This window comes from Dromiciops gliroides, chromosome 2 (genome assembly GCF_019393635.1).
Source record: "Dromiciops gliroides isolate mDroGli1 chromosome 2, mDroGli1.pri, whole genome shotgun sequence".
NCBI classification, from domain to species: Eukaryota; Metazoa; Chordata; class Mammalia; order Microbiotheria; family Microbiotheriidae; genus Dromiciops; species Dromiciops gliroides.
Window position 1 is genome coordinate 637,406,569 of NC_057862.1, and position 23,521 is coordinate 637,430,089.

The following is a 23,521-nucleotide window of genomic DNA, read 5'->3' on the forward strand; positions in this document are numbered from 1 at the left end:
GTGGCTCTTGAGCCCTCCCCCTTCCAGGGAAGACTGTGCGGCTACTGCTGCCTGCTCCCCTAGCCCAGGGCAGGGGGCACTTCTTACCAGGGCAGGGGGCTGGCATCCTGGGTCGGGGTGGGGGGCGGCTCTGAGACTTCTCACTGGCTACCAAGGCCGGCACCTTGTACACTTTCCTCTTCTTCTTCTTCCTCTTCTGCAAAGGCAAAAGAAGACCCCCTAGTGCCTTCCTCTCCTGTCCCTCTGCTTCTTTCCTACCTCCCCATGTTCCTGAGGAGTACATACATTGAGGCCGGTGGGAAGTTAAGAACTTCCAAGTGTGTGTGTGTGTGGGGGGGGGGCAGGGCCACAGCACTGGGGCTGGGGATCACAGCTTCAAGCAGTAAAGGTTAGGAAGGAAGTCAAGGGGCCCAGGGCTATGTTGTGCCCTCCCAGCAGAAGGGGAGGGCAGTGAGCTCCAGGGAAACCAGGAGCCAAGGGAAGGAGGGGTGGGGGAGGACATGGAGCCAGTCATAACCCGGATGTCAGAAGGATAGAGCGGGGCACAGGGTCAGGGTAAGCGGGCTCCTCCTTTCACCAACAATCCCATTCATTTAGCAGCTCTGGGGGGATGGAGTGCCTGGCCCTGGGGTAAATGCCCAGCTCCTCAGAACCAGAGGGCAAGACCAGGTAGAGTCGATGGCACTGCCTGTGCCTACCTGTGGCTGGATCTTGGGTGGCAGCGATGGGGTGTCAGAGGAGGAGGGCAACACAGGCTCGGCGCTGGTGACAAAGAGTGTAGAATGGCTGGGAGGAGGAAGGGGATGGTGTCAAGGCTGGCCCTTTAGTCCTCTCCCCTTCCCCCACCCCAATCTCTGCCCCCATCCTTCAGCTGCCCCCTCCAGCTGAGTAAGAGGGGGTGGGGGAGCCTGGCAGGTCAGCTGAGAGTGGCAGCTGGTGGTGAAGGTGTTAGGATCCAAGTCCTGGCACTCACCTTTGTTAAATCCCACAAACCCTCTAGGCCTCAGGTTCTTGTGTAAAATGGGGGTAATAAGCCCTGCATCCCTGGCTCACAGGGTGGTTGCAGGCAAAGTGCTGGATCTGTAAGCTTTAAAGCACTATGGAAACGGGGCTATTATCGCTGCCGTCACAGATCGTCGTTCTTTCCTGAGAGCTCCTCTGCAGAGGGAGCTGGCATTTCAGGACCCTGGGGGCTCCCCGCCACCCCCCGATGCCCACAGGACATCCAGAGCAGAGCCTGGCCCTCCGAGGTGACCACCCGTGTCAGGATGGAGCCACGGGGCCGGCTCGCTCCATTCCCGGCAGCCAGCTCGGAGACCTGCTTTGACCTGCCCTACTCAGACAGTGTCTCAGGACTCCCTGGGCTGCCAAGCTCCTTCCTCATGAATCCTCTTCCCTTTAGGCTGCCCTTCCCCATCTAGGAGCAGGCCCCCGCCTCACCCTGGACCAGAGCGGAGGGAGGACTGATCTCAAGGAATGGCGGAGGACCAGGTGGGCTAGCCGGCCCCAGGAGCCTCCCTCTGTGCTGTGTAGAGCCCCCCCACACACACCCAGTACTTACTCTCTCTTGGAAGCTGTGGAGACCAAGCCCTCTGCCGGGAGCTCTGAACTGGTGTAGCTGAAGCTGCGGACGTAGAACTCCACCTCCTGGGAGGGAGAGCAGAGGGTTAGTCCAGAGGGCCCAGGGCCGGGCACTGCCCACCACAGGTCAGCCCTCCCCAAGGCGGGGCTCAGCAGGGCATGGGGGGCTCACATGTTTGGAAGAACAGAACCAGCGATTCAATCAAACAAATGCTAAGCAAGCTTGAAGTGAAAACACAGTGGCAGCCTTCAAGGAACTTCCAGTACCCTGAAGGGAAGCAACACTGTGGGCAGCCAATACGCTCCTGGGGGGCTTCGGGAAGGGCTGCCTGGGGAGGCGGCCTCTAAGCTGAACCTGGGGAGGGAGGGAGGAGGGAGCACCAGGCAAGGGGCACGATGAGGCCAAAAGCACGGAGGTGGGGCATGGAGTTTGAATTGGGGGGTCAGCCGGCGGGGGCCAATCTTGCTGGAATGTGACATGCACCAAATGGGGAATGGGAACCAGATGACTTAAAGACTTAAAAGCCAGGCTGACGAGTTTCCATTTTACCCAGTAAGCACCAAAGTGTGTGGCCTAATGACCAGTGCTACTGGCTGCAGAGAAGGGTCTGGAGCTGGCGCCTGAGGGATGGGGAGGGTGGGAGGAGGAATTCAACGGAAAAGGGGAGAGGGGAGAATATGACATTGCAGAGGGAAGGAAACTTAAACGAAGCCCTGGTTTGGGTAATGTCAGGAGACAGACTTCCTCCACATTGCAGGCCGGCACCATTTCTGTCCCTTACAATTCTGGAGAACTGCCTAGGACAGGTAGGGCAATGACTTGCCCAGGGTCACATAGCCAGGACTCTGACCTTCATCTCCCCTGCTTTGTTAATAAAATATGATACTGATCCAGCCCCTTGAGGCTTGCAAAGCACTCTGCTTCCATTCTCTTTTCACCCATTAACGAGCTGTAAGGGGGGCACTAAAGGAAGGGAAGAACTGGCAGCTTGGCCAACAGAAGGCTGCTCAGCGGCTGTCTGCCTGAGCCTTCTATGAGCCCCATCAAGCCCAACCAGGTGGTTGGCCCCAAAATAAGGATGCCATTCTGAGCCTCCCTTTGTAGCCTTACCTCAGTCTCCCGCCCCCCCTCCCCGACCTCCCCCCCACCCCAGCAGCCAAAACAGACTGCTCCGGGGGCTCTACACAGGGCCCTCATGCCTGGGATGTCCTCCCCTCCTCCTCTTCCTCCAGATTCCCTGACCTCACAGCACGATTTCATCCCTCTCTCTAGAGATGGGGGTTTTTAGAATCTTATTTTTTCCCAATTACATGTAAAAACAATTTTTAACATTCATTTTTAAAACTCTGTGTTCCAAATTCTCTTCCTTCCTCCCTCCCTCCCTCCCCATCCCCCACAAGGCAGCAAGCAATTCAATATTGTTATACATGTGTTCTCTAGAGATTTTAAAGACTATTTCAAAGCCTCCAAATACAGCTTTGCTCTCCCTCCCAGCTGCGTGGAGACAGGGAAAGTAACTTGTTTACTGACATTTGTGGTCGCTAACTCCCAGGCCACAGGACAGTCAGCTCAGGGCCCTGCATGGGGCTTCTGAGCTGGAAGGGTCACTAGCCGGGCTAGCGAGGCCTGGAGAGGTTCATCAGGCTTAGAATGGACACTGGATGGACTCTTTTGTGTGCCTATCAGTGTGTTGTTTAACTTTCTATATTATAAATAAAAGTGCAGAAAATGGACTTGTGTGCTGGATGCTGTGGAGACAAAGAGAAAGAGTTCCAGGTTCTAGGTCAGTTCTAGTTGGTTCTAGGACTGACACGGGAAGATGATAGCAGTCTTTGAGGCTCCCATGGCCTCCCTTCTCCCTGGGTCTCTCTTGGCCCTGCCATGGCCTGGACAGGTCTCAAAATCAGACCACTGATTGTCCTAAAGGAATGGTTCCAACCCCTAGCCTGGCCTTCCCATAATGGGGCCGCTGTGTGACCCGAGGGTCAGGGTAGCTGGGGTGCCCCAGCTGTCGCCAGCTCCTCTTCAAGGAGGCAAGGCCCAAGGCAGCCCAGAGTGGCCCCATCTCAGCTGGCTTGCTGTGCTGACAGCAGCTAGCCCAGGATTTCCATGGAGATGACGGCATCCTGACTAATGCTGACACAACAAATTGAATTCCGTCTCTAAAACAAGCCAGTGTTTAGGGGCAACACGGACCCAAGAACTGTCTTCCCAGAGGGCCCCTCCTGTGTTCCTGCCTTCCCCTTCGGGGCTCAGCCAGGTAGAAAGGGAGGGGCCGCAGATCCCAGTCACAGAGAGCTGGAGGTGAAAGGGCCTGGGGGAAAGAGGAAGCGAGCTGGGACAGGAGTGTTACAACTTGTCCGTTCTTCATCGCCTCTCAGCAGGTGGGAAGCCCGCCTGAACCCTGGCTGGAGTGCTCTGCACTGGGCTTACTGAGGCTTCCCAAGTGGATCATCTTGACTCCTGTTAGTATTGTACTGTTGGTAGTGTATTTGTTATACAGTATTGTTAGTATCAGATTCTGGATTGTTAGTAAGTTAGATTATCTTTACTGTTGTTATTGTATAAATTGTAGGACACAGAAGGGCTGGAGGAAACCTTGGAACACCGAATGTCGCAGCTAGAAGGGACCTTGTTTTTGTGGCTTAGTCATTTTTTCAGTTACGTCTGCCTCTTCATGACCCCAATTGGGGTTTTCTTGGTAGAGACCCTGGAGGGGTTTGCCATTTCCCTCTCCAGCTCATTTGACAGATGAGGAAAACAGGCAAAAAGGGTTAAGTGACTTGGCCAGGGTCACACAGCTAGTAAGTGTCTGAGGCTGGAATTGAACTCTGGTCTTCCTGACTCCAGGCCGGGTGCTCTGTCACTGTGCCACCCACCTACCCATGAAAGGGACCTTAGGAACACAGGCTATTGGATTTGAAAGGAACCCTACAGAATTTGAGAGCCAGAAAGGACATTAAAACTTAGACTGTCAGAGGTGCGAGGGATACTGAGCCACAGCAGCAGAATGAGAACGTCCCTTAGCCCCTTGGCTTTACAAATGCTGAGTGAGTGGCAGAGGCAGAGCCAGACCCCAGGTCTCCTGACCTCCCATCCATCATACTTCCCTCATCTGGGCCCAGGTCACAGTAAGGTCTCCCTCCTGTAAACACAAGGCCAAACCTGCACCCACGCCCCCCGCTGCTTTGGGGATGGCCCAACTAGCGTCTCAGAGCAGGTTTAGAACCATTCAAAATTGCCACTTATGAACAGTCACTTTTTCTGGTTTGCTTTTCTTCCTCTGAAATCCCAGCAAACTTTCAGAGAGCCTGCTGTAGAACCTGATATGATGGAGGGAAAACCAGAAACCTGCTCCCCAGGGTGAAGGCCTCGGTTTGAATGCCAGCTTTGCTACTTCCTGCCTGTGGCAGCCCTTCCCTTCCAGGTCTCCGGGCATCATGCTGTTGGGAGTCAGAGAACCTAGGTTTGAATCTCAATTCTGTACCTTGTTACCTCTGTAACTCTGGGCAAGTCATCTAGTCGCTCAGGCCTCAGTTTCTTCCTTTGTAAAATGAGAGTGTTGGAACACTAGGCGTACACTTCCATTTATACACAAGTATTTAGAGCGGCACTTCTGTTAAATTAGAAAAAAAGTGACTGCCCATCAATCAGGGAATGGCTGAACAGACTGTGTAATAACACTGCAACAGAAAAAAAGGATGCGCAGGAAGGATTTAGACGGAGCCGGGGAGATTTGTACGGCCTGATTCAGAGCCAAGGCGAGAGAACCGTTTACACAATGACCACAAGATGTAAAGGAAAACAACCATTTACACAATGATCACAAGATGTACAGGATAGGGCAGCTAGGTGGCGCAGTGGATAGAGCACCGGCCCTGAATTCAGGAGGACCTGAGTTCAAATCCGGCCTCAGACACTTAACACTTACTAGCTGTGTGACCCTGGGCAAGTCACTTAACCCCCATTGCCTCACTAAAAAAAAAAAAAAAAAAAAAAAAAAGATGTACAGGATGAAAGACATCCACAGCAAAGGGAAATGATCATTCTTGACTTGAGAAGGCAAACGGTCCTTTTGGACACTTCTGGGCAGAAAGGTCCTGGAATGCAGGTGCAGAATGAAGTGTGCCCATGGTCAGGCCTGGCCAATGTGTCGATTTACCCAGCCTAACTTTGTTACAAGTGAGGGTTCTGTTGTGTGTTTGTGTGATGGGGAGGGGAGGAATCAGGGAGCTGTTACCAAGAAGAGAGCAATGTAAAGAAAAAAAAAAAGAGAACCAATAGACCTTTTTTTAAGATGAGAGGGGGTTTTTGTTTGTTTTTTGTGGGGCAGTGAGGGTTAAGTAACTTTCCCAGGGTCACACAGCTAGTGTCAAGTGTCTGAGGCTGGATTTGAACTCAGGTCCTCCTGAATCCAGGGCTGCTGCTTTATCCACCGCACCACCTAGCTGCCCCCTAGATGAGAGGTTTAACCAAGTAATCTCTAAGGTCTCTTCATCAAACATTAAATCCATGACTTTTCTTCCACAGGTCACTCAGTTCAGCTTCAGGCCCAGCTTGAGCTAGACCAGAATGTCTAGGCCTTTAGATACTCTGGGACCCAATATTGGCCACTCAAGTTTCCAGAGGGCTGGAGTCATGTGCCTTAGTCAACTGGCATCTGAGCAGTGAGGAAGAGACTCCAGCTTGGACTTTTCACCCCCCCCCCACCGCCCTGGGCCTCAGTTTCCTCCCCTGTAGAATTAGAATGCCTCTAGAGCCCCGTATACTGTATGCTGTACATAGCCAGCCTGGCGAATGCCAGCCAGCAAATGTTTCTGTGCAAACACTGTGCTAAGTGCAAGGGATATAGAGGAGGGGGCAGCCCTTCTTCTTGAGGAGTTCACCACTGAAGGAGGCCCATGACTGTGTACAGACGATCCGTGTACAGGATAAAGTGGAAAAGAAGATCACAGAAGGAAGGCTGTGAAGTGACAAAAGATGGGGAAAGGCTTCCTATAGAAGGGAGGGTTTTAGTGAGGACCTGAAGGGAGTCAGGGAGGTAGAGATGAGGAGGGAGGGCGTTCCAGGCGTGGGGCACAGCTAGAGAAAATGCCTGGAGATGGGAGATGGAGGGTCTTGGGCCAGGAAGAGCCAGCAGGCCAGGGTCACTGGATTTCACGATACACAGGGGAGGGGGAAGGGGGGGGCCGCGGTTGTGAGGTTTAAGAAGACGGCAGAGCGGGGAGGGCAGGCCATGAAGGCCTTTGCACAGCGGCCGATCTTATATTTGATCCTGGAGGTAACAGGGAGCACTGGGGTTCATTGAATAGAGGGGATGACACAGTGGGACCTGTGCTTTAGGCAAACCACTTTGAATGTTGAATGGATGATAAACTGGACCCAGGGGGAGACTACAGGCAGGAAGACCCATCAGGAGGCCACTGCAATAGTCCGGGCATGAAGTAATGAGGGTCTGACCAGGGTGGGAGCATATCTAAGAGATCTGGCAGCAGCTTAGATGTGGAGGGGGAGAGTGAAGAGTCAAGGACAATAGCTAGGCTGGGAAGTGGTGGGCATGGGGCTTTCTCCTGGGTTCCCACCCTTCTCTTTCGAGCTTTCTTAAGACTTCTTCCTTAAATCCAAGGGGATCCCAAACGCTCCATAAATGACCAGGACCAAAGACAAACCCAGAAATCTTCCCTGAAGCCCTGGAAGTGGCCCCAGTTTGCCAGGTCAAATCTGCCCATCCACAAAGCACGCCCCAAGCCAGAAGGGGAAGGAACAGCCCTTAGCTGGGCCTCAGTTTCCTCAAGTGCAAAATAAGGAGTTTTGGTAGGGTGAACTTCAGTCTGACTGCTCAGGATTCTGCTGCTCCAAATGAGGCTGGGGGAAGCCGCATAGCAGCAGCTCCCTCATATTCTCACTTGGGTCTCTGCAGGGAAGGGAAGGCAGAGACAGTGAGGCTAGAAAAGAAACAAACAACCGCATGCTGAGGACAGGCTTGTCCCATAAGCCTGAGAGAGCCCTGATTATGGTTCACTGGACCTGGAGTCAGGAAGACCTGAGTTCGAATCTGAATTCAGACACTTACTAGTTGGGTGACCCTGGACAAGTCCCTTAACTTTTCATTGCCACAGTTTGTTTACTCATCTGTGTGATTGGAATAATAACAGCACCTCCCTCCCGGGTGGCTGCGACGATCAAGTGAGATGCTCTTTGTAGAGAGCTTAGAAAAGCAATTAATGCCAGCTCTATGCAGACACTTGGAGCCTGCAGAGCTGCCAAGGTCCTGGCTGGGCCAGGGCTGGAATTGAGAGCCATCCTTCAGTAAGCCTGAAGTTCTTTTCATGGAACTCTGCTCTGCAGACTTGGGGCTCTCTTCCCTTCCTGGGGAGCCGATGTCTCAGGCGGGGGGGATCTGACCCGCCATCTAACCTGAGCTCACCTTGTGCACGGTCTACCTTGGCTCCAGGTTCTGCCCTCTGGTGCCCAGCACCAGTCTGAGGTCTCTTCGACATCAGCCCTTCAAATGCCTAAGGACAGCCGTCCTCTCCTGACTTCTCCAGACCAAGCATTCCCACTTCCCTCTTTCAATACCCCTATGAGGATCTTCCTGGCCACTGTCCCCACCCACCATCCTTATCTCCCTGCCATCAGAAGTGTGGACCCTGCTCCCGGAGCCCTCCCTGGACTCTGAAAGTAGAAGCTTTTGCCTTGTGTTACCGGTAACCAGGTCACCATGTCACTTCCTCATTTAACCTCCTCCCCACTTTCTGCATCCCCCACTAAAATGTAAACTCCACAGGCTGTGTGAGCACCCACATGAAGGACTAAACGTTTTCTCTGACCCCTATAACCTCTCAAATCTCCCTAAAACAGAAGCTGCGCACCAAAGTAAAACAACTTCAGTGTCTCTACAGCCTAGGACAACCAGAATCCAAAAGAAGGTTAAAAAAATTCCCAAACCCAGCAACCTAAGCTCATCAGACCTGAGTTCCTGCAAGACCACTCCTCTATCTCACACAGTAAATACTAGCAAACCGAAGGACACGACACAGGCTTACAAAGCCCACCCCACTCTCTGGTTCCCCCCCACCCACTCCCTTTCTGGAGCCGTGGAGACCCTGGCCCCAGGCTGCAGAAATTGGCTGCATCAGCCAGCCAGCACTGCTACACCCCTCAGCACCAGGGCGGACAACCCCATAGAACCAGTGCTGCAAAGCTCTGAAGTAGACCAAAGAATAAAAGAACATAGGGAGTAGAAAAGAACACGATGTGAATGGGGCAGGGGGCTGTGTGGCCCTCCACTAAGCCTGAGAGAAAGAACAGAGCACCCAGTGGGGGCCAGTTCTGACCACCCAAAAGTTACCTGAAGCAGAGATCTATGAATTGTCCTGTATAGAAGGCTGAGATGATCTGTGATCCAACCCCCAAGTAAAACACAATCAGAAGGGAGGGAGTTATGAAGTGGACAGTAGGGGAAAGTAAGTCTGGGGGGGGAGTGGAATAGACTGAAATTATCAAAGATTTCAGGAAAAAGAAAACTCAAAAACCTTAAACATTAGCAGATAAATCAACAAGGAAAATACCAACAACAAAAAATATGGCCTCCAGAGCGAGTAAACAAGTTCAGACATCTATGAATAAATATTGCAAAAAGTGAGCCAATACTTGATGAGACAGAGGACCCTGTGGAATTTGAGAATATGAAACCACAACATACTGTTCCTGAGTGACTCAAAAAGAGAAATGAGAATTATGAAAGCAGAAATTATGTTCTGAACAGCAAAAATATGGGCAGAATAGAAAAAAAACAACAAAAAACTTGAATCTTCAATGGCAAGCTTCACCAAAGATACAAAAAAGAGAGCAAATAATTGGGAATGCAAATACACAGAAGTGAAAAGGCAATCTAGAAGAAGAGAAGTAAAAAACAACATTAAAAAAATACACTCACTATACAAACAAAGCCTGCTGCATAGGGACAACCTGAAGATTATAGGTCTCCCAGAAGAATACAACAGGACAAAAGACCTTAACACCATAATGAAGGATATAATAAAAGAGAACTGCTTTTAACTTCTGAACATAAAAAATGAAATATAAATAAAAAGAATTCATAGATTGCCTCCAGGGGAAAAAAATTAAGGCTACAAATTCCAAGACACATAGTGGCTAAATTTAACAATGAAATTCAGAAATATGTTCTGTAAGTGATCAGAAGACCTTCTTACACATAAAGGATGATATCATAAGCAAATTAAGAGAGCATGAAATCGTTTATCTGTCAGATTTATGGGCAGAGAAAGAATTTAGGACCAAAGAAGAGATAGAGAGTAAAACAAAATGTAAAATAGATCATTTTGACTATATAAAATTAAACAGCTTTTGCACAGGGCAGCTAGGTGGCACAGTAAATAAAGCACAGGGCCCTAGATTCAGGAGGACCTGAGTTCAAATCCGGACTTAGACACTTGACATATACTAGCTGTATGACCCTGGGCAAGTCACTTAACCCTCATTGCCCAGCCCCCCCCCCCAAAAGTTTTTACACAAACAAAACTAATGTAACCAAGATTACAAGGGAAGTAGAAAACTGGGAAAGAATTTTTAAAACAAATATCTCTGATAAAGGCCTCATTTCTCATTATATAGAGAACTGAGTCAAATTTATAAAAATACAACTCATTCCCCAATTGATAAATGGTCAAAGGATATGAACAGGCAGTTTTCAGACAAAGAAATCAAAGCTATCTATAATCATATGAAAAAATGCTCTCTGATCAGAGAAAAGCAAATTAAAACAACTCTGAAGTATCACCTCACACCTATCAGAGTGGCATATATAACAAAAATGGAAAATATTGGATGTTGGAGGGGATGTGGGAAAGCTGGGATGCTAATCCACTGTTGGTGGAGTTGTAAAAAGATCCAGCCTTTCTGGAGAACAATTTGGAACTATGCCCAAAGGGCTATAGAACTGTGCCTACCCTTTGATCCAGCAATACCACTATTAGGATTATATCCCAAAGACATCCCCCAAAAGAGAAAAAGACCTATTTGTACAAAAATATTTATAGCAGCTCTTTTTGTGGTGGCTAAGAATTGGAAATCAAAGGAAAGCCCATCAATTGGGGAATGGCTCAAAAAGCTGTGGTATATGATGGTGATGGAATATCACTGTGCTGGGGAAGCTGGGTGTTGCAGTGGATAAAGCACTGGCCCTGGAGTCAGGAGGACCTGAGTTCAAATCCGGCTTCAGAAACATAATATTTACTTGGTGCGTGACCCTGGGAAAGTCACTTAACCCCAATTGCCTCACAAGAAAAAAAAAAAAAAGAATATCACGGTGCTATAAGAAATGACAAGCAGGATGATTTCAGAAAGGCCTGGAGAAACTTGTATGAACTAATGTATAGTGAAGTGAGCAGAACCAAGAGAACGTTGTGCACAGTGACAACAATGCTGTTTGATGAAGAACTGTGAATGACAACTATTCTAAACAATACAGTGATCTGAGGCAACCCCAAAAGACTACTGATGATACATACTATCTACCTCCAAAGAAAGAACTGAAGTTGATGGAACACAGACTGAAGCATGCTATTTTTCACTTTCTTTCATATATTTTCTTTTATTCAAGTTTTCTTGTACAAAATGATTAATATGGTAATGTTTTACATAATTGTACATGAATAACCCCTATCTGACTGCTTACCACCTCAGGGAAGGAAGAGGGGAGGGAGGAAAGGATAAAAATTGGAATTCAAAACTATAATAAAAATGTTTATTACTTTAAAAAATAAAAATAAAAGTGACCCACTCAACAATTTAAAAAAAAATTTAAAAGACCTTCAAATACAAAGGAAAGGAAATCTGAATAACACAAGACCATTCTGTAACCACTAGAAAAAGATAGAGGGAATAGAATGATGCAATGGAGCTCAGGGTGCAGCTCACTGTTACCTGAAAATCCGAGCTTAATCAAACATGAAAAAAGATGGACAGGCATTCAATAATAAAGAGGTATTTGGAACATCTTTAGAAAGAAAACCAGAACTGAAGAGATGATTTGCTCTTGAATACCCTAAACAATAGAAATGCAGAGGAAGTGAAAAAATGCAATAGCCAAGGACAGTAACAGTTACAAAGTAACAGTAGAAGAGGCTGGTAGGAGACCTCTTTCTAAATGTACACAAGGGAACAGGGGTGAAGGCAGAAATCTGGTAGAAGTAACAGTGAAGAGGCAGACAGAGGGAGTTATGAACAGAACCTAGCAACACCCTAATAGGTGAATGTATTTTTCTGTGGTACTACATTACAATCCAGGAGGGCACATGAAAATGGGGAGGGGACCAGGCAGACAGACAGGAATAAGTGAGGTGCAGGAGTCAAATCAAGGGATCCCATTGGTCTCAGAAAGAGAAGAGACTAAAGAGGAGTCTGTGGGGAGGAGGGGGAAGATTGAACAGGTTGAAAAGAAGGAGGGATACTTTGGCGGTAGGAGAAGATGGGGACCTTATGTTGGGTGTGGCCTGGGGGATTTTATGTTTGAAAATCTTTTCATCTTACATTGGGGGGGCTTGGAACCCCCGGAGGCAACTGGCACCTGGGGGAGGGGGAGAATAGGGATCCAGGGAGATTTTGAAGCCAATGTGGAAAAAAAGGCAAACAGGAGAGGGTATAAGATCAGCGGAGGGCGGCATAATCAGGGACATGGTGAAGGAAGAGTCTTATCATGGGCAGTGTCCTCATTAAGATCTGCAATAACTGGCATTGTTCTGGAAGTGAGGTACATGGAAAAGGAGAATCACTGGGGCAGACTCTACAAGGCAATGGCAGAAACTGCCTAGAGGGGAGATCCTAGACTGGATACCTTGGACACTTTGAAAGCATGAAGAATATAGAAAAGAGAGACCAGATAATTATAGGGTCACAAATCAGAGAAAGGAAAGGAAATACACAGGAAGGTATAGAATCTAGAGCAGGCAGAAAGAGAAAGTGGATAATGAAAAGAGAGAAATCCTTTTTGGAAAGGACTGCAAAAAAAATGAAACTTAAAAAACCACTAAACAGAACTAGCTAAAGAGGAGGAGAGGAAGGGGGTATATACTTGACTAAGAGGGGAAAAGGGGGAAGAATTATATAACCAGATAAAAGCAGAAGATAAAAAGGAACTAATAAGCAAAACCCCAAAGGGAAAGGGGGTAGCAAATGAGAAAGGAGAAGGTCAAGGCTGAGGGGAAGAGAACCAGTGTGAACAAGGCCACCTTAAAAAAAAAAGATGAAGGTAAAGTAATTGAAGGAACATAGTTGTATTTATAGAAGAAGAGGGGAGGAAATCATAACTTGAAAAAAACATTAGAAATAGAGGAAAACAAAAACTTAACTCTCATAACTTTAAATATGAATGTATTAAACAAAAAAGTGACAGATTGGATAATAAAACAAAACCCTATAATCTACTGCTTACAAGAAATACATTTAAAAACAAAAGGCATATACACAAAATAGAGCTGAGGGGATGGAAAAAATTTACTATGCATCAAGTGAATAAAAAAATTTACTCTGCATTAAGTGAATAAAAAAGCAGAAATAGCAATCATGCTATTTTACAAAGCAAAACCAAATATTAAAAAAACAAAAAGAAATAAAGAAGGAAACTATATTATGCTGAAAGGAACTAGACAACATTATGAGTAATAAATTCATATGCTCCAAATGTATTGGCATCCAAATTCATAAAGAAAACATTATCTAAGTAACAAAACATAGATAATAATAACACAATAGTGATAGGATCCTTCAAATTTCTCTTCTCAGTTTTGGATAAGTATAACAGAAAGATAAACAAAAGGGAAAATACAGAACTGAAAAAATTCCTGGAAAACTACAGTTAAATGACTTACAGCATCTTCTAAATGGGACAGCAAAAGAATATACATATTTCCAGGGGCAGCTAGGTGGCGCAGTGGATAAAGCACCGGCCCTGGATTCAGGAGGACCTGAGTTCAAATCCAGCCTCAAACACTTGACACTAGCTGTGTGACCCTGGGCAAGTCACTTAACCCTCATTGCCCCACCAAAAAAAAAAAAAAAGAAGAAGAATATACATATTTCCCAGCACCACATGGAACTTTTACAAAAACAGACCACGTGCTAGGGCACAAAGATATTGCAAATAAATATAAAAAGGCAGAAATAGTTCATACATCCTTTATAGACCATCATGCAATAAAAATAATAATTGATTCAAGGAACATAAACATACCCAAATGAAGACAACAGTGAAATCCTAAACAAAAAGTGGGTCAAAGAATAAGAGAGATAATTTTATGACTATGTATAAAAAGGTAATGATGAAACAACATACCAAAATTTGGGGGATGCAACTAAAGTAGTGGTCAGGGGGATAATCGTAACCTTTCAAATATATATTAACCAGGCAGCTAGGTGGCACAGTGGATAAAGCACTGGCCCGGGATTCAGGAGTACCTGAGTTCAAATCCGGCCTCAGACACTTGACACTTACTAGCTGTATGACCCTGGGCAAGTCACTTAACCCCCATTGCCCCACCCAAAAAAAAAAAATATATATATATATATATATATATATATATATATATATATATATATATATATATATATAAACAAGGGGGGGCAGAGCCAAGATGGCAGAGAAACGCCAGGAAGTTGCCTGAGCTCTCCCAAGTTTCTCTCAAAAACAACATTTAATCAAGCCTGTAAACGGATTCTGAAACTACAGAACCTACAAAAAGACAGAGAGACACAATCTTCCAACTTGAGATAATTTAGAAGACTTCAGGAAAGGTCAGTCTCACTTGGGCAAAAGGGGAGCTGTGCTGCACTGCACTGAGGGGGTCTGGGCAAGTCAGCAGGAAGCTCTTGGCTACAGTGGAGCAACTGAGGGCCCTTGATCCTGACTCAGCAATCTGGTGGCACAGCAGGCCAGTGGTGAGATCCACCAACACCAGCTGAGAGGGTAGGCTGCCAGCTGGAGGGCCACCCACAGGACAGTCGCGACCAGGCCTGGCCATCCCAGCACAGCAGGAGCAAGTGCAGGGAGCAAGCCCAGCGTGGTGAGAAGTCCACAAGCCATAAAGGCCTCAGAGTAGAAAGCCAGTGACATAGCCCCTACACCCCAGCACAAGAAGCTTGAAACAGTCACCCTTCTGCCCCAGGAGCAGACCTCAACTTTGAAAAAATAAGCTACAATATGAGTAAGAAACAGAAGAGGGCTCTTACCATTGAGAGCTTCTGTGTGGATAGGGAAGAGCAGAACAGAAATTCGAATGAGGACAATACTCTCAAATCACCTACATGTGAGGCCTCAAGAGGGAAAATGACTTGGTCTCAAGACCAAAACCTTCTTGGAAGAGCTCAAAAAAGATTTTCAAAATCAATTGAGAAAGGTAGAAGAAAAAATGGGGAGAGAAATGAAAGCAACACAAGAAAATTATGAAAAAAGAATCAGCAGCATGGAAAAGGAAGCACATTCCTTAAAAAATTCATTTGGCCAAATGGAAAAGGAAGTGCAAAAGCTTACTGAAGAAAACAATGCCTTAAATATATATTAACAAAATGGAAAAAGAGAGGATTAATGAATTGAACATTTATTTTTTTAAAAAAGAAAGTCGACCAACAAATAAACCTAAAATAATCACAAAAGAGATGTTTAAAAATAGAGGGGAAATATATAAATTAGAAACAAAAAATCCATAGAAATGATAAATAAAACTATAAACTGGTTCTCTGAAAAGACTCATAAAATGGATAAATTCTTAGCTAATCTGATTAAAAATAAGAGAGCAGAAAATCAAATCAATAAAATAGTAAATGAGCAAGGTAAAATCACAGCAAATCCAGAAGAAATAAAAATAATAATCAGAACATATTATGCACAGTTATATGCTCACAAAACTGAGAACACAAAAGAAAGAAATAATTACTTTCAAAAATAGAGATCTTAAATAACCCAATCTCAGAAAAGGAAATAGATCTAGCTATAAAAGAACTACCACAGTGGGGGGAAAACAACTCATGAACCTAATTAGTTTACAGGGCAATTCTATCAAACTTTTAGAAAACAGTACCCATACTTCTCAAATTATTCTCAAAAATTAAGAAAGCATCCTACCGGAATCCTTTTATGAGACAAATATAGTTCTAATACATAAAACAGGGAAAGATAAAACACAGGATGAAAACTTTAGGCCAGTATTATTAATGAACATTAACTCAAAAACTGTAAATAAAATCCTGTCAAACACACTACAGAGATTTATCTAAGAAATCATTCATTATGATAAAGTGGGATTTGTACCAGGAATGTAAGGAATACAATGCCCAACATTTGGACAATAATCAATATATTAATCAAATTAAAAACCAAACTATCCAAAACCACATGATCATCTCAGGATATGCAGAAAGAGCCTTTGACAAAGTACAACACTTTAATGCTAAAAACCCTAAAAAGTATAGGAATAGAGAAGCCTTTAAAAAATATTATAAAAAGCACCTATCTAAAAACAAAAGCAAGCATCAAATGCAATGGGAATACACTAGAACCTTTTCCAATAAATGAGATTAAAGAAAGGACACCCACTTTCCCCACTCTTATTTGATATGGTTCCGGAAATGCTAACTGCAATAAAACAAGAGAAAGTTATTAAACTAACAAAGACAGGTAAAGAGAAAATAAAACCATACGTGTTGGCTGATGATATGATGATTTACTTAGAAAATTCCGAATCAGCAAAGATACTAATTGAGACATTAGCTGCAGCAAAGCTGTAAACTACAAAATAAATCCTTAAAATCAACATAATTTCTCTATAATAACAATAAAACACAAGAAACCATAATATAAAGGGAAATCTAATTCCAAATAACTACAAAATTCATTTATAAATCTGGGGATTGACTTACCCAAGCATACAAAACTTTGTATAGATTAAATTATAAAGGGTTCCTTAAAAAAATACTTGTATAATAGATTCAATTATAAAGTCCTCCTTTACCGGCCCTGGATTCAGGAGGACCTGAGTTCAAATCTGACCTTAGACACTTAACACTTACTACTAGCTGTGTGACCCTGGACAAGTCATTTAACCCCAATTGCCTCACCAAAAAGAAAACAAAGTATAAAGTCCTCCTTAAAGAAATAAAGAACAATATAAATAGCTGGTGGAATATTCAGTGCTCATGGTTAGAGCGTGCCAATATAATAAAAATGAGAAAATTACCAAAATTAATTTATACTTTTAATGTTAAGTCAATCAAATTACTATGGATATACTTTATAAAACTTGATAATAAAATTAATTTGGAAAACCAAAAGATCTAGAGTATCAAGGGAAATGATGAAAAGAAGGGCAAACAGACCTCAAACTACATTATAAAGCAGCAGTCATCAAAACCATCTGCTATTAGCAAAAAAAGAGAGATGGATCAATGGAATAGATTACACAAAGGAAATTCAGAAACAGTAGAATTCAATAACCCAGTGTTCAATAAAGTGGAAAACATAAACTACCAAGGACAAAATTCCTTGACACAAACTTCTGAGAAAACTGGAAAGCAGTCTGGCAAAAGTTAGGCCCAAACTATCACTTTACATCATATTCCACAATACAATTTAAATGTATAGACAACCTTAATGTTAAAGATCATACTGTTAAAAATTTAGAAGAGAAACTGATCATGTACCTCACAGCTAGAGGCATGAAATAAATTCTTAACAAAACAAGAGATTGAGGCAAGTATCAAAGATAAAATGATAACTCTGAACAACAACACACCAAAAAATCAAAAGTAAATATAGCAAAAATTATAAAGATCAAGCAGGACTTAAATAAATGAGAGGACACCCCCAGTCCACCCCTTAATAGAGGTGGGAGGTCCACAGATGATACACACTGCACATGTTTTTGGACTTTTTCAATATATCAATCAGTTGTGTTGATTTTTTTCCCTCTCTAAAAAATATAATTTGTCATATGCAATAGCTCTCTGGGAGGACTTTGGAGGGGGATACTTGGGACAACTATGGTGATATAAGAAACAGAAAATGTCAATGAAAATGTATTTAAAAGAAAAATGCAAACTCCCTGAGGACAGATACCATATTGATGTCTTGTATTTGTATTCCCAGTGCTTGGTACACAATAAGTGCTTGATAAATAGTTCTTCATTCATTTATTCATTCATTTGAAATAGACTCAAGGTCTTTCCTCATCCTGGGGCCCTCTGTCAATCTCCAGCTTATTGATATCCTTAAACTCTGATGGCCAGAACTGAACACCATACCCTAGACATGAGCAAGGCATCTGTGTGGATAGAGTACCAAGTTTGGGAGTCAGGAACACCTGAGTTCAAATCCTGCCTCCAACACTATCTGTGTCACCCTAGGCAAGTCACTTAGCCTCTGTTTGCCTCAGTTTCCTCATCTGTAAATTGGGGCTCATAGCGGCACAGACCTCAAACACAACACTCCACCTCCCATCTCTGTGCCTTTGGATGGCTGTCTCTCATGGTTGGAATGCCCTACTCCCTCAGTTTTGACTCTTAATTTCCCTGGCTTCCTTCAGGACTCAGCTCAAATCCCACCTTCTTCAGGAGGTCATTTTTAGAAATTTTATTTCATGCATTTAAAACCTTACTGTACCAAGCAGGGAGTTCAAAGGCTTCACCAGACTATCATATCCATGATACAAAAAAGGTTAAGGAGCACATCTGTTCTGTATAAACCTCCATGTACATGGTTATTTACATGTTATTTCCCCAATTAAGATTTAAGTCCCTTGAGGGTAAGAGCTGTTTTTGCTTTTCTTTGTATCTCCAGGGCTTAGCACAATGCTTGACACAGAGGGCTTAATAAAGGTTTTCTTATGCCCAAAGGGCTATAAAACTGTGCCTACCCTGTGAGCCAGCAATAACACTACCAGGTCTGTATCCCAAAGAGATTTTTAAATGAAAAGGAAAAGGACACATTTATAGCAGCTCTTCTTGTGGTGGCAAAGAGATGGAAATTGAGGGGGTGCCCATCCACTGGGGAATGGTTGGACAAGTTGTGGTATGTGATCGTGATGGAATACTATTGTACTATAAGAAATGGCAAGAAGGATGATTTCAGAAAAACCTGGAAAGACTTACAAGAACTGATGCAAAGTGAAATGAACTGAACCAGTAGAACACTGTACACAGTAACAGCAATATTATAAAGATGATCAACAAAGACTTGACTAGTCTGCTCAATACAATGATCTAAGACAATTCCAAATTACCCATTATGAAAAATGCTATCCATCTCCAGAGAGAGAAATGATGGAGTCGGAATGCAGATGGAAGCATACTATTTTGTTTGGTTGGGTTTTTTGGGGTTTTTTTTTTTGCGGGGCAATGGGGGTTAAGTGACTTGCCCAGGGTCACACAGCTAGTAAGTGTCAAGTGTCTGAGGCCAGATTTGAACTCAGGTCCTCCTGAATCCAGGGCCGGTGCTTTATCCACTGCGCCACCTAGCTGCCCCGAAGCATACTATTTTGTACTTTATTTTTTGTAGGGGTTTTCTGTCTGTGTTTTCTTTCACAACATGACTAATATGGAAATATGTTTTGCATGACTGCACATATATAACCTATATCAAATTACTGTCTCAGGGAGGTGGGTGGGAGGAAAGGAAAGAATGCAAAACTCAAAAATTTTTTAAATGAATGTTAAAAATTGTTTTTACATGTAATTGGAAAAAAATAAAAGGTTAAAAAAATAATAAAAGTTTACTGACTGCCTGCCTTCAAAGGATTATTTAGAGGATCAAAGGAGATAATGTGTGCAAAGCCCTTGGAATACTTTGAAGTGCCACATAAATGTTAACTTGTTATTATGACACCATCCTGGAAACTGGACCTCTCTTAATCTAGCCCAAGATGCCATTATCCTTTTTTGGGCCACACACTGCCTCTCACTGCTGACTCACAGTAAGCTGGCAGTTCACTAAGACCTCCAGATCTTTAGATTTCACCTCCAATGCAGATTGTCCTCAAAGTCTTAGTGTAGATTTAAGCCTTTAGAGATACTCTGTACTGACTAGTTGAATGACTCTGGACAAGTACCTCTCCTATTATTGCTGTTTTTCAGTCATGTCTGACTCTTCATGACCCCATTTGGAGTTTTCTTGGCAAAGATACTGGTTTGCCATTTCCTTCTCTGGCTCATTTGACATATGAGGAAACTGAGGCAAACAGAGTGAAGTGACTTCACAGAGCTATTAAGTATCTGAGGTCACATTTGAACTCAGGACAATGAGTCTTCCTGACTCCAGGCCCAGCGCTCTGTGCACTGTTGCCACCTAGCTGCCAATCTTCTCTCCAATCTTCAGTCTAATCATTTGCAAAACGAGGATAACAGAGTCTTTACACGGTTGTTGTGAGAATCAAATAAGATACTGATGCATGTAAAGTGAGGATTTCACCCTCATTTGGGCTGAAGGCTCCTGAGAGAATGGTGTTACCTGAAACCAGCCCTTACTGTTCTCATGAGATGGTGCCACTGAAGTGGGGCTGCGTATCCACCCCCCAGCAGCACTGGGTAGAGCCGGCATCTCCCAAAGTCCCAGGTGTGTACATGCACTGGTCTTCCAGCCTGTGTGCCTGCTCTGTAACCATGCTGAGGGCAAGCCCAGACAACTCTCTGAAGAGGAGCTTGGCACACCCTGCCCTTAGAAATGTCATGCCTGAGAGGATCTAGCTCAGCCCATTCAAGTTGAGACAAGGAAGAGGGCAAGGTGGCAGAGCTGGGCCAGGACCCAGCGGTGGGGACAACGAGCTGAGTCCTGAAGTCAGTCGGCTTAGCCGTCTGTTGTCCCCAAGCTAGGAGAGGGCAGGGGCCACACTTGCCCCAGGAGTCAGCTGCAAGAAGCATGGAAGGGGCTTTTTGGAAGCGTCTTTGGGAGCCAGAGGGAGAAGCTGGCATGTCCCTCTCTATGACTACCTCAGAGAAGCAGGGAAAGTGGTAGTGGCCGCTGCTCCCAAGGGCACTCCCTGGCCATGCCTCTGATACAACTCTCCTTCAGATCCCAGACAAAACACTGGAGAGAACTAAGAAGCTTTCACACCACCAAGATTCATCTTTCATGGGAGACCCAAATGGACTCCTTTTTAGCCCCAGAGGTCTCCTTTTCACAGCTTGAGGGCCCAGGATAAGCTCGGTCTGCCTCTACTCCCACTGCCTTTCCTCCAGTCCTAGTCTGCATCACCTCCCCGCCTCCGATCCAGTTCCCTTCCCTCTTATCGTTCCTGCACAGATTGCCAGTGTGTGCTCCTAAAACCCCCTTTCATCACATCACTCCCACAGGAAAACAACTTCTATTGGCTCCACGGTCTGCAGGACAAAGCCCCACTCTCTCAAAGCCCTCCACGATCTGGCCCCGCCACTCCCGCCCTCCTTCCAAACAAGTCTCCTCATGGCGACTTGAGCGGTCTTCTACTTTCCCTCACCCATATTTTTGAACCCTCCTATCCCTGACCCTGAAACGCCCTGCTTTTCTCTGGCCACCTTTTCAGCTACAGATTCTCCAGGAAACCCTGGCCCCCTCGGCCTGTAAGGACGACTTCTTCCTCTAGTCTCTTAAACCACTAATGGTCAATACTTCTCATCCATTTGTGTGTGTAAGCTGCTGCTTCAACCAGACTACGAATCCCTTGAAAGCAGAGACCACATCTCACACTCTCTAGGTTCCCCAGAGGCTTAGCACATGGGTGGTATTCAATATGCTTTTGCTCATTGAGACAGCAAGTAGTAGTGAAAGAGACTTTGCTTACATGAAGGCCCTAGCTTCAGGGGGCTTTCCAATCATGAACTACTCTCTCATTGCAGGGAGGAAAGGAAGGAGACTGGGGCCCTTTGGCATCCAGAAGCAGGGAAGGAGACGGGGCATTCCTGGGGTATCAAAGGTGTGGCCAACAGCTGAATACGCTGCCACTTACTCCAGGCTATTTAGGGGATTTGGGATCACATTGGCCTATATGTATGTGGCAACGAGAATGTGATGAGTGAGGGGGAAGAGAGAAGCCAGCTGAGGCTGGGTCTGTGAGCTCTTGTGAGGTGGGGTAGAGACTATGTAGTTTTGCCTTTTATTCCCTATCTAGCACACAGTAGACACTTATTAATGTTGGTTGAATTCTGGGTCAGCCCAGGGTCCTAGCTTGTGTTGTCCCAGACCCCACGCACAAAATTCATGAGAATGTGAGGACAGGAGATGAAGAAGCGTATTTCAGACGGCAGCCTAGATTTGCTTATCTGAATTACAGGAACTAAACTTACTTCTTTCAGAAGGGACAAACTTCAGGAACGATAGCCAAACTCCTCCTTCCCACCTCGGGGGAATGTGTTTCTGAGGTGGATCAATACGGCTGTGTTTGAGAGCACTGACTCCAAAAAGACCATTTTGGGGTTGAGCACAGATAGGTTTGGCAGATGGCTAGAAGGTAGACTAACTCCCATGAGGGGGTGCTGCCTGTCCCAAGCCCAGATGCTGAAGTGACAGCAGGGAGCTCCTGCCAGCAGGGTGCCTTTGAAGAGGAGGAGTTTCCCAGAGTGGGAAGTGAAGACACTGCCTCAGATAATCAGGCTACTTCTGGAAAACCAACTTCCCGTGTTCTCCTCTGAAGTGTCCCCACCTGATGTAGCTCATGGGCTTCCAAACCTGCTTCAGCACTTGCCCAGTGGCCTGCACAAACTCTGCAGGCAGCCACTGGACTCCCGCTCCCAGCTTTTCCAGTGAGGCTGAAAGTTCCTGCCTTTGGTGGCAAAAGATCATGGAATAGTGGACCCAGAAAGGCTGACGGACGGTGAAGGTTACAGCATAGAGTACTGAAGCTGGGAGACACCTTAGAACACGGACAGAGCTGAGAGGGGCCCTGGGGCACAGAGAACGAGAACCGAGAGGGACTGCAAGAGATGGAATGTTGGAACTATCAGGAAGCAGCTTCACAGCTGAAAGAGACCTAAGGGATCAGCTAGTGCAAAGCCCTTTCAAAGACAGGGAAGGAGGCACTAGAGAGAGGAAGGGTACACGGGCAGTAATTGGTAGGCCTGGAATTCTGGCTCCAGCCTAGAATTCTCCACGACGCTGCCCCAAAGTGCACGTTCATAAAGCGCTTTAAAGTTCAGGGGCGGCAGGCACGAGGTTTGTCTCTGCTTTCCTCTCCACTGGGACAGGAAGGCCACAGAGCTGGGAGTGAGCTCACCACCAGCCTGGACTTCTTGTGTACTGCCACTTAAACAACAATATCACTAATTTAGGGGACTATGACTGGTCTGTACTATGGGCCCGGATGATGCAGTTTCTTGGCGGGTGGGGGGGTCTTATTCCTCCTGCCCTGAGAACAGAAGACCCACTGTCATTTAGGGGTAGAGCAGTAGGGAGACAAGACCTTCCTTCCCTGGGCAAGCTGCTAGTACCATTGAGTGGTGGGTCAGCTTCAGCCTGTATGCAGGGGGAGGGAGCTGCAGAGGCTGTTGGGAGAGCCTGGGCCTCCCAGCCTGTTTGTGTTTGTATCTGGTTGCTATGAGGGGGAGCTGGAAGAATCTGGTGGGTTAGCGTTTCTCATGACAACTTAACTGGGCATCTTCTCAGCTCTATTACTCCCTGAGGGGATCCACGGAACACAAGCATTCAGGACGCCCCCACCCCACACTCCCCTGGCTTCTGGCCCCAAATGTGCTCTGACTTCCAGAAAGCACCCAGAGCAGGGAATGGGAGCGGGACCGAGGCTGGCCTACAACACCCTACGCACACTGCTCTCTGGCTAGGCTAGGGGTGGGGGTGGCAGGAGGGAGGGGAGAGGGGAGAAGGGAACAGCTGTGCGCTGATTCTCCAGCTGGAGACTCCACCTCCAGCTTCAGAAAAGACTCCCAGGCTCCCTGGGGACTGTT

At 45.7% G+C, this 23,521-nt stretch overlaps 1 protein-coding gene across 3 annotated transcripts in view; it reads right to left on the bottom strand.

Annotated features, from left to right (window-relative positions):
• Nucleotides 1–23,521, bottom strand: part of ZDHHC1 (zinc finger DHHC-type containing 1) — a 54,777-nt gene that overhangs the window by 2,396 nt on the left and 28,860 nt on the right. For all 3 annotated transcript variants that reach the window (XM_043989218.1, XM_043989216.1, XM_043989217.1), the window contains 3 exons: nucleotides 1,562–1,647; nucleotides 699–786; nucleotides 88–196 (listed from right to left, as the gene is read on the bottom strand). In XM_043989218.1, the coding sequence (XP_043845153.1) occupies nucleotides 88–196; nucleotides 699–786; nucleotides 1,562–1,647 (283 nt within the window). The remainder of the gene's footprint in view (nucleotides 1–87; nucleotides 197–698; nucleotides 787–1,561; nucleotides 1,648–23,521) is intronic.